We start from the raw sequence: 11661 nt of genomic DNA on the forward strand, positions 1-11661 counted from the left end.
TTTTGGATGGTGAGGTTGTTTGTGGGTTTTTTTTCCTTTTGGAAGCCTGACAGATGCATCTCTGGTTTCAGTGAAAGACTTGAACAATATAAACAAGCAGTCATTCTGTTCCAAGAGAAGCTTTTTTTATATTCCTATTTTATTGTAATTACCTTATTGTTTTAATATTATGAGCTACTTGTAGAAAAATACAGGAAACATGACTGCAATACAATCCTTTAATCAGGAATAGCTTTGTTCCAGTCATCATTTCCATCCAGTGTTGAAACTTTGGCTAATAAAAGTACAATCAAACCTTGAGTTTAGGTGTAATATAGTGTTAATATTATGGTTTCATTTGGCCTCTGTGCCTAGTAGCATCTGTAAATTAACCTTTCTAAAAGTGCCTAGGAGATATTTTGTCAGTAATGCTGTTTTCAAGTAAATTAACAAAGTGTGTTTCTCAAAAGGACACAAATTTCTTCAGGAGAGCCACTTAAAATCTTTTAACCCAAGTCAGCTGGGGGATTTGTATTATCATACATATTAAATCTTCCATTATTTTCCCCTTTTTGTTTTTTTTTTCTCACAGATTATACCCTAATACCTTTACTGCATTATTGTCAAAGCTTGTGAATTTTTAAAGAAAAAATATGAGGGTATTTATACCTAGATAGCTTCAGCATACTAGTTGTTTGTGTGATCTCTGTGCATAATCCAGCACTGCAAATACTTCACTTTTACTGATTTTCAGCCTATCCCCAACCTTATTTTGGCCTACTCAGCAGATGAGTGTTTATGTTTTTAAATAAAGGGCTGGAATTAGGTAAAGTATTTTTTTAGATAATCTGTTTTAAGAAAAAGCATTTGTCCAAGACAGTTAAAAGACTGCTCCCAAGCTGTTCAAAAGCAGAATGCAGCTACATACAGCAGGCCATGGCAATTCATTTTGTGCTTCCTAGTAATTTTTTTTTTAAAAATGGGACGTCAATGTCTTAGATAATGCTTAGTTTTAAAGGATGTTTTTGATATAAAGATTGTGGATGTAAAAGTTTTACTTACAAAACATTTATAAAACTGAAAATCTAAGTTTTATAGGTGATATTTAAGCACTTCCCTTCTGGCTAATGGCTTGAATTAGGGCTGAATAAAAGGCAATTGTTTTTATACTGAAATTATTATTTTAGGAAGGATTTCCTTGTTTCCAGACACATACACACATATGTAAATTAAACTGAACTGATAAAAGACACACCTCCATGAGCACATTAGAGTCTGATCCAAATTTTATCAAAGCTAGTGGGCGTCTTTCCCATTTCAAACCAGATTTTGCAATCCATATTCACACGACCCTCCAGGGGATCCCTCAAGTTGATGCAGTTTTGCATGACTTGGCCTCAAATGTCTGCTGCAGTTTCAAAAAGCCCATTACAGGGCTGCAGTAGGAAATCATTTAGTCTAATTTAAGGAAATCGTGGCGTTTTTTTATATTTTCATATCATTGTGTTCTGATCCATCTGTTTACTCTCTTCTGAAGGCAGGATGAAATGTTTCTTAGCCTAAAGACTGAACTAGTAAAACTGCTGCCTGGAATAAGTCTCAGCAGACGTGTTTGTTCCACATCCCCTCCTTCAGTGCCATATTTCCTTTGGTGGATTTCCTCTGCTCCTGGAAGCAAGCTGTCTAGCTTTCTTGTGCACAATTATGAAGGAGAATTTCCTACAGGATGAGGTGATTTTGGAAGTTAACATGACCTGAGCCACATATGATCAACAGAGAGCATCTGAAAAATGTGGCATGCAGCATTGCAGTTTTAAAAAAATCTACACTCACAAAATGCTCCTTAGCTCCACTGCTGGTCAGAGGGTGGGAGAAAGCAGTCCTTGCATTTTTCTGGAAAGCCTGCTGTGTTACCACCATAAAGTCAAATGCAAGAGGAGAATTCAGCCTTAGCTTTGTTGTTCTATAATCAAGCTGGGTTTGTTTGGGTTTCTTTAAACCTAGACAGATATAATGTTAGTATTTATTGCTACAAAGACACACAGCTTGTGAGAAGTGATGATATATTTTATTCAATCAACACATACATTTGGAAAAAGCTAACTGTTTAAACACTGTCTTCCAATTTTAAAGAAAGATACAGTCAGATTTTGCATTGGATTATAAATGCAGTTAAAGGAGCTTTGGTCTTTGTTTAATTTTGTTACATTATTTTTGATGACTGGTTGTGGGATTGTTTTGGTGTGATAGCAATTTTAAGGATATTTGAACAGCAAGGTAAACATGACCAAAGTCTTGGTTTCAGTAATGGTTTCAAGGCAATTTTTTTTTCGTTTATGAGATATTTAGACTTTTAATTGCATGTGGATACTCAAAATACTCTAGGGAAAAAAATATGTGCACATTCAAAAGCTGGATGTTTACTGGTGTTGCACGTGGTTACCCATATCCATAAGAGTCTTTCAGCATCGTTTGTCTGTGATCATGTTTTTATTTGAAAGAGGCTAGTTGTCATGCTTGCTCTGTGATTTACATTATTTAAACAAATGGGGGGGAAAGAATTTGAATCAGCTCATTCACTACCATGACTAAGGTGTACAATAACTTCTTATAAAATGTTCACTGTTATATGGCTGTAAGGCTGGAGTTCAAGCCCTCTGTGTACACACAAACAAAGAACAACTCTTTCCATCTGGAATAGCCTGGTGAAAGGATGCTGCCTCCTGGTGATTTAATAGGCATACGAGCTTCCACTAAAATTTCATCTTCAAGAGAAATAGTTCATCCTTGGAAGAGTCCAATGGCGGGGCACAGTCTGTGCTCAGCTCACAGGGAAGCAGGAACAGTGGGGAGGCCATCGGGGTGGGGAAGGTAACAGTCCTTGCAGTGCCTCTCTCTTCTTTTCCACAGGATTTTCTGCAAGGAGACTCCACCAAAGCCAGGCAAAAGCTGAACTGGAAGCCGAGAGTCACGTTTGATGTGAGTGGCCTTTCTGGCGTGCTTTGTACCTGCTGGGCGTTCATGTCCTCTAAAAACAATTCACAGGGAGGGGAAAGGAGGGGGGACACCTCTGTGTGGGGTGACCTGGGCACCCTGAGACACCCCATTTTCGGTGGCTCTGCATGGATCCTTGCTTTGAAGAAAGCAGAAACTGTGGGAGCTATGGGCACCCCAGTGCACACCAGGGCTGCTGTGGGCACGGCCCAGCAAAGCCCATCCTCTCCTTCTGCTGTGGGGGGCCAGGGGGGCTTGTCATGCTCTGGGGCATTTCTGACATGCTGCCCATTTGTCCCTGCGCTGGGGCCCTCATCTGTCTCTCTCCTTCCTGCAGGAGCTGGTGAGGGAGATGGTGGATGCTGACGTGGAGCTCATGAGGAACAATCCCAATGCCTGAGCCCTGGCTGGGCCCCGCAGGCATCACAGGACCCACACCACAGATGCAACCCATGGCCAGCACAGCCATAAGCCACCAGGGTGGGCAGCTGCCCCTCCCTGTGATGGATTTATTGTTGGCCTGTCTGTGTGTAAAAGACCAGCTTTATTCCTGCCTCCACCCTCTACATCCTCCCAGTGCCTCTTGCCCCACACATCCCAGGGTCAGCTCTGCCTGGGCTAAATCTGTCTTCTGCCATTAACTGGGGAAGGATCATACTGTACCTGAAAAATTGATCAGCCAGCAAACCCATTGATTTAATTTTTAATTGAGACTCATCTTTCTATTCTCTAGATCTCCAGCACATTTTTAGTACTTAATCCCATTTGAGAAACAAAGCATTCCCTGCTCCTCACGCCTCCCCTTTCCACATCAGCAGACCTTTGGTGCAGACATGGGCTCACCATGCCTCCAGAACTTGCTCCACAGCTTCCCCTTTCTGCCTTTCCTGAACACTCCCTGTTTTTCTTTCCTGTAGCCTTACCTCCACCCCAGCAGCCCATTTCCAGCACCTGAACTCTGTAAAAGTTTGGATAACTTGATATAACTTGCAGTGAAATCGCCTTTTGACCATGCTGAATTAATTCCTAATTGCTGGAATCGCTTTCAAACCAGTCAGGCTGGGGCTTGTATATGTTTTTCAGATCTTCATTTCAGAGTGTGCATGAGTCACAGAAAGCCTTTTTGTCCAGCACCTTCTCATTCTGGGGAGATTTGGTTTTTGACTCCCCTCCCCAAAGAATCAACCCATTCCCTTTCCACCCTCTTCCTGCTTACTATAATTAAACCTCAGACAGGAGCGTGAACCATTTCAAAAGATGACTTAAGAAATAAAAACAAAATAAATAAAAAAAAGCTTTAAAAAAATAGAAACTTCAAGGTGAGTAAATATTTTTTTGCTTTTTGTGCCAAGATACCTGGGTTATCCAGAGGTCGTCAAGCCCATACATTTCCCGTTGGTTTAGGATCTTCCACCCACCAGTTACTCCCATCATTTTAACTTTATGCCTGGAAGTGGGCAATGAGCAAGATGCAACACACAGGATATACAGTTTCTTGAAGTTCATGTCCTGCTTTTTAACTTCGTGGGGGGGGACCCTCATGTTAAGAGGAGGCCAGTCGCGGGATGGGGGGGTGGGTAGCTATGCCCGGGAGCTGCCCCGTGATGGAAGTGATGCAGGTACAGGAGGGAGCTCGACAGCAGCCTAGGGGGAGCCGGGAGGATGCTCCGTGCGCCGGTGTCCAAGGGCGACATTTGCCGGAGGCGCCGTGGGAGCGGAGCGCGCCCGGGTATCGGAGCAGCCGCTTCCTTTGGGGCTGTTCCTTGAAAGCACCAATGGGGAAAGGGAAACGGGGGAGCCCGACAGCTGCTTGAGACCCTTCCTACAGGTGCAGAGAGTACGAGCCTTCGAAAGGCGGAGAGGAGAGGGAGTGCGGGGACAGAGGGATGTCCCCGTTGCGCTCCCTCCAAGCATCTCCCCACGCGTGTGAGGCGCTCCAGCCCGCACGCAGTTTCCACGGCGCCCTCGGGCTCTTCCAGCACAGACCAATGCCGAGCAGGTCCCGGACACTCGGTCAGGAGGCCTGGACCACCCCACGGCATCAGGCACACAGTGCCACTCACCTCCCGTGGGTGTATTTATAAAGAGCCTGCGTGGGGGTTTTTCTCCTCTAACGGGTATGACTCCATGGCTGTACTTTTTTGTTGTTTTTTTTTAGAGTAAGATAACACTAAGCCCCTTTCCCGTGGGTGCGTGTCCTGCATCGCTCACACCGCGTGGATCAGCTATAGCTCCTGCAGGACGCGCTCGCCGCGGTGCCGTGGGCACCCACGCGTGTGTGTGCGGCCGCAGGGCTGGGCTGTGCTCTGCGGCTCCCCCGCACACCCTCCACGGCCCAGCGGGGCTCCCGTGGGCAGCGCTGCCCCCCGGCCCGCAGGGGAGGGGCGAGCTCCGCCCGCACCGAGGGCCGCCCCTCCGCAGCGCCTCGCCCGGGCGGCCACCGGCTGCGGGTGGCGGGTCTTTGGTGGCCAGCGGAGTCAGAACTGTTAAAAGTATCCCAGCGCTTCTATGACAAGGCATTTTTGTATCGCTGCGAACTATTTTTTCGCTTACAGTGATTCACTGGCAGGCTTTGTGGTACATCTGAATATTAGTTTACACATTTCTGCCGAGGACTGGGAGCTTCGACTTCAGGGTTTTTTCTTTGGCATCTCTCACTGTAGCACACTCCAGAGAAGCATTTTCATTCTCTGGTTTCTCTGTCTATATTGGGGAACAAATTGGTAAAAGAATGGGAAAGCGAAAACTGATTCTAGACCAAGCGGTCCCTCGCGGTGGCCTGGTGCTGGGTGTCCTTCTGCTGCCTTTGTAGGGACAAAAAAAAAGGTACTGACGGGACAAAATGCACACTGCCCAGCTGCTTTTTACCATTTGGCAAAGGTCAGAACTGCTTTTCGATTCCCCCAACACTACCTTCCTGCCTGGTTCTTAATTGCGCCTAAAGTCCTGCTCTTTGACCACATGATCACGCTTTAAAACGAAATAAATAATAACTTCTAAGCAAAACCAAGCAAACCACTAACAAGCTTCTACTTAGAGAGATGATACGGTATATGTAGCTGATACCCCAGCTGCAGACTTGTGTTGTCTACATCAGTTTCGTGTGCGCGTCAATCTCTGCTCTCATATGGGGACACTGCAGCTTCGTTAATGGAAAAGAGCAGCTCCAGTGGAAAATAACCGAGCAGGCCCCCAGTCCCTCGCGTCTTTCGCAAGCTTCCAACCACCCGCAGCAGCAGCACCAAACAAAGCAAAGGACAAGGTGGGTTGAACCTTTCCCGGAGCCGCCGTGGCACCGGCGGGGAAAGGCCGGCTGGTGGCCAGGGCCAGACTATCGGCACTCTGCACTGCCCGGGGCCGGGAACACGGGCCCGGGACCCTGCCGGGAATGCCCGCCCGGGCAGCCTGTTCACTGCAGGGAAGCGGAGAGCTCACCCTGCGCAGCGCTGGGTGCTGGGGGCTGCCCGGGAGCGCGCCCCGTCAGGCAGAGGGGACTCGGGTGGGCAGGGAGGGGAGAGCAGAGAGGGTCCAGCTCCAGCCCAGGGGGCTGCAGAGGGCCGGGGCTCGCTGGGGAAGGCCGGCCCGGCCCTGCCTGCGGCTCCCTGCCCGGCAGCGCCGGGAATTACGAGCAGCGACGGCCGGGCTCGCTCCCCCGCGCCCGCCGCCTGTCAGCGCCGCCGCCCCGCGTCTCTCAGCCATAACTCAGCCCCTCGCCTCGGCCGTACGGGCCGCTGCCCTCCCCCAGAACCTGTCTTGACAGTGGTGAAAGTACCACTACAGCCCCTTTTTAGATCTTTTTTTTTTTTTTTTTTTTTCCTCTTCTCTTGAGGCCTTTCAGGGGCCACCGGCCACTCGTGGGCTTGCAGACAGCCCTGAGGTGGGGTGGCCCCACGGGAGCACTAGCCCTTGCCGCTTGTGCCAGCGGGCCGGGCCGGGCCGGGGGTCGGCACCGCACTGCCCCAGGGCCCCCGGCAACACGGCCGGAAGGCCGGCGAGACAAAGCGGCGGGGTTTGCCTCGGGGTCGCAGAGCAAAACCGCCAGCGCCATCTAAAAATACACCTCGAATGCTGGAGAGCGAGCCCGAAGGGTAAAAGTGATCGGGGGCTGAAGGCAGCGCTGCCCGGCTCCTCGGGCTTAGGGTGGTGGTGGCTCTGCGGCCGGCTCTGGTCGCTCCCGGAGACGCATCGAGTGCTGCAAGGGTATTTAGAAAAATAAAATTTAGGTGTAAATTGGGAGAATGGAAGCTGCCGCCACCACCACCTCCCCCCGACGCCTTGCACATAAAGCAGCCACGTCCCCCCTGGGCGGACATGAGGGTCACATCCTCTTCCCGCTCCTCGCCCGGCCGGGAAGGCGAGCTCGGGGCTGGCAGAGGGGCACCGGGCGGGGGTCGCCGTCCCTCCCGGCTGTGGGTGGCAGGTTTGCAGGGGTGGGCGGCAAGGGGAGGCCCCCTTCGGCTCGCAGGGCAGCGCTCCTGCCTCCCCTGGTGACCCCCCTTCACCTCTGATGGTTCGCTGGCGGAGCATTGTCTCCAGACACAACAAAACCAGGACGGAGCCCTGGAGCAGGCAGGGCTCCAAAGTTTTGACGGGTGGAAGAAAAACATCAACAGATACTTTGCAATTATTTGGTGATGGGGGCTAAGGAGAGGCGGGCGGGGGAGAGGTCGCTTCTCAGCAGCAGACGCTAATTGCAACCTTTGCTTTGCTAATGAGCTCGCACCGGTGCATTCCGCGCTCCATCACCGTCCCACCCCCCGGCGGAGCCCTTGGGGGGTGGGAAATGGCGTCGGTAGAAAGTCGTAATTTTTCTGCAATTCGTTATTCGGTTTTAAATCCATCCCATCCTCGAGAGGCGAGGCTAGAAGCGCTGGCCGCCAGCACTTCAATAAATCCTCGCTTGGGGAAAACGGCGAGCAGCTCCTCGCTGGCAGGGGCGAGGTGTGTGCGAGCGCCCGGCCCCGGTCCTGTTCCATTCCGCGGGCAGCCGGGCATGCCCGGCCGGGGCCGCGGGGCCGGCAGGGAGACCTGTCCTCCGCCAGCTTACCGCCTTAGCCTTCTCACAATCGGACCGGGGAAATGCACATAGACAGCACATACAGAAAATAGAGCTCCCCTCGAAACTCGCATCAAAACGGCGCTGGGAATGTATTTATACTGCATAGTCTTGCAAGCACCGACATTGTTTAAACAATTCTCTTCTGCTGCGGACGATATTATCAGTACTTTTTCATTATCGTTCAATGGAAACCATTCTTCTTTTTTCCTTATTTTAAATATTTATTAAAAAAAAAAAAATTAAACCCGGCAGCTTAAATGTCCTGGCAAGTAAATAAATTCCAGGGACGTTTTGGGAAAAACGTTTATGGCTTTTTTTTTTCTGATCCGAGCACTTGCCTTCCCAGGGATGATGGTTGTAGTGACACGACCTGTTTATTCATCGATTCATATAATATATAAATATCCTGAACTCATGAGTGTAATAATTTGCGTTTTTTTCTACTGGAGGAAATTCAGCTATTTTAAGAGTTAATGGTTCTAAATGTGTTGGTTTTCCTGGATTCTCCCCAGAGGTGATGGGGGCTGGAAAGGAGGGGGGATTCCAGTTTGGGGTTTTTCACTGTTGTTGTTTTAATTCTGCTGAACGCAATCTAAAGCAGCTGACCTGAACGTGGGGTGATACACGGCACAGCCTAGCCCCCTGACACCTAAAGGTCAGGTGAAAGTCTCCAGCAGGTAAGTTGTGGCCCGGCTGCCTGCCCAGCTCACTTGCTCTCTGGCTCACAAATTGCACCCTCCTGCCCACCCAAGTCGTTTCAAGCTGTATTTATTTAGGGGGCAAAAAGAAAAAAAAAAAAAAAAATCCCGACCAACCAATTTTCATTCAGCCGGAGAGCTTGTGAGCTCTCACTGGTAGCTCGGGCTGCCTTCCCTTCGCACCCCATCCAAGTGCTTTTAAACAGCTATTATTTTGTGGCACACGCATACTAAGCAAGGCGCAAGTTACGGGCCTGAAAGGTCGCAGGATATGTGCAACAAATGCGTTGGACTGGCGAGGGAGAAACCCCCCCACCCCCCAAAGACCCTGCCTGCTGAAGGGAGGGAGGGAGGGAGCCTTTGCCGGCTGCCTCCCAGGCCCGCACAGCACAAAACACTGGCGTAGCCGGCCGGGACGAAAAAATGCTCTTTTGAAAGGGCCTTCCCCGAGGTGCTGTGCTGCTGTCTCTTCCCTGAACACCGCGACCCTCCGACGGGCCTGTTCCTCCGAGCCCGACACCCCCCGGCCGTCGGGGGTCCGGCGAGCACCACCTGGGAGCCTCTGGCCAAATTGCTGGAGCCAGCAGCTTTACCGCCGAGCTACACTCAAAGAATCAGCTCCAAGTGGCACCGGGGTCTCCCGCTCCCGCCGGAGCAGCCGGAGTTACCCTCGGGAGATCTGGGGCTTAGTCCGTCCAAGTAGCCTGGTTGGGCAATGAGGGGGTCTCCCAGGGTTTTCCCCCAGGCACCCGATTGTTGGCTGCCGCTACCTGCCCTGCCAGCCCCGGCCTAGGACAAGGCCTGCCCGCTGCCCCAGGAGCGTGTGTATAATTTTAAGGGGGAACGGGGGGCGCATCAGTGCTGCGAGGGCTCCCCGGTGCCTCCACGAGGGTACGGGGCTGGCGCCCAGCCCCGCAACTACCGGGTAAGGAGCCGGCCCTCTGCCCCCCTCCATGCGGCTATTGTTTCGTTCAATTAGGCTCCGCTTGATAAAAAACAATCGCTCGTTAACCCCCGCCCTCCTCCCTCCCGGCTGGTGTGTCGTGAATGGCGACATCGTCTCCCTTGACCCCCGTCTCCTTTTCTGTCTTTCTGTCCCCTGAAAAATGATTCCGCGAGCTCTGATTGAATTTTATTCCTTCCTGACCTGGCCCGTTTTTATTGCATGGACACCATCAATCTTGACCTAACGCGACGTTTGTTTATTACTTTGGAAAGAAGCGAATGGCTTTATGAGCCCCAGCGTAATTAAACCAGGAGGGCTACGTTCACCGTGGCACCGCACCACCTTTGGGGCGGATTCACAACAGACAAGACGCCGGGGAGGCGAGGCAGAAGGGAAAAGGGAAAAAAAGGTTGGGGGGAAACCTGTGCCGGAATGATGACTGGTACCCTCCCAGCCCGTGAGCTTGTGACCGAGATACGGGATCGCAACCCGAGCGTGTCCCCGGGGAGCTCCGAGCAGTTCCCTCACACCGCACTTCGGGCACGCCAGCCTCTTGCGCAGCTTATGGCGTAAACCTGAGCTCGCCCTGCGCGCTACCTGTGCCCCCGCGCAGCGACAACTCAGCCTCGGACAGCGCCCACCACTGTGCTCCTCATCTCCCTGCTAGCCAGAAAAACCCCCACCAAAATCCACCAAACAAAACATAAACCACCCCAACTCCCTCCCCACTTAAAAAAACAAAAACAAAAACAAAAACAAAAAAACAAAACAAAACAAAAACAAACAAACAAAAAAAACCAAACCCGAATCAAAGTAGCAGCGCATCTCAAAGTGCGGATGAATTTAGCCAACACGCCCGATCCCAGCATAGGGAGACAAGGGAAAATGGACTGAGTACGCGGGGGAGTTTAAATTACTTTACTAGTGAAATTAATTGAAAGCTAATGTTCAATTAGCCGTCGCTGTTGAAATGGTTTATTTCGGGAAGTGGACGGGGGAGAGCTTCCAGGGGCCGCAGCGCAGCTCTCCTGCGCTGTGCAGTGGAGCCATGTGCGCGCCTCGGCGCTACACGCTTTTGCCTACGCAATCAAACGACGTAATAAATCCTGCGAACTCTTACCTCTCGCTCATCTTTGCGTGGGCGCGGGGCAGGCGCGCAGCCCCGACCTGCCCACCGCTCCTTTCCGCGCCCGCAAAAACCGCAAAACCCGCGCAGGCTTTCCCGTGCGCCGTGCGCGACGCGCCCGAAACGTCCGCGCCAAGTCTCCAAAGGACAGGGTGAAACTCTAAGCTCGTCCTGCTCCAGCGGCATATTTTTGGGGAGGTCAGAGCAGCCTACAGGTCAAAACGGTGCAGCCCCAGAGTCAACAAGAGTGTTACGAAGTTGAACCTGTCTATGAAACTAGCCGCTAACTTCGAAATACCTTTCCCAAATTTCTTGGCTATCAGAAAGGGCCCCAGATATCATAAAATGCCGATTTGGAACCACTCCCTTAAATGTCCCCATCCACAACACAGCCCCACTATGATCTCCATCTGACCTGGCCTGTGGAGGTAGCGAAGGGGTTCTAATCCATGTCCTCTCGACTATTTGCATGCACTTCTCTGCTATTTTTGATTATGACCTTTGCAGAACATAATAGGAGCTGTAATTACTTTAAGAAGAAATTCTAAGGAGGAAATTTAGAAATGAGAATATTCCTCCTCTCTACGTTTTCCACGGTTTAAGTGAGAGATGAGCAAGGACAAGTGAGAAACCACCAGAACCACCACGTAAATGGAATGGTTCCTCAAATTTATATTTAAAACAAACAAACAAACATTAAACCAAAAAGAAAGTTGTTTTGCTTGGTTTTCTCATAGACGAAAAACAAAGCCAGAGTCTGGGGGGGAAAAAATCAATTTGAGCTAAAAAAAACCCACAAAGCACCGTGCTAACCTGGCGCCTAAATGACCTCTCCGCAGGCATGGCTGGGGCCAAATGT

The 11661-nt window shown here is 50.5% G+C and overlaps 1 protein-coding gene across 3 annotated transcripts in view; it reads left to right on the plus strand.

Annotated features, from left to right (window-relative positions):
- The window catches only part of GMDS (GDP-mannose 4,6-dehydratase), a 398015-nt gene extending 393724 nt beyond the window's left edge, over window positions 1-4291 (plus strand). For all 3 annotated transcript variants that reach the window (XM_056484705.1, XM_056484706.1, XM_056484707.1), the window contains 2 exons: window positions 2890-2958; window positions 3311-4291. In XM_056484705.1, coding sequence (XP_056340680.1) covers window positions 2890-2958; window positions 3311-3373 — 132 coding nt within the window. In that variant the 3' untranslated portion in view covers window positions 3374-4291. The remainder of the gene's footprint in view (window positions 1-2889; window positions 2959-3310) is intronic.
- Window positions 4292-11661: the final 7370 nt, after the last annotated feature.

This window comes from Oenanthe melanoleuca, chromosome 2 (genome assembly GCF_029582105.1).
Source record: "Oenanthe melanoleuca isolate GR-GAL-2019-014 chromosome 2, OMel1.0, whole genome shotgun sequence".
In the NCBI taxonomy this organism is placed as follows: Eukaryota; Metazoa; Chordata; class Aves; order Passeriformes; family Muscicapidae; genus Oenanthe; species Oenanthe melanoleuca.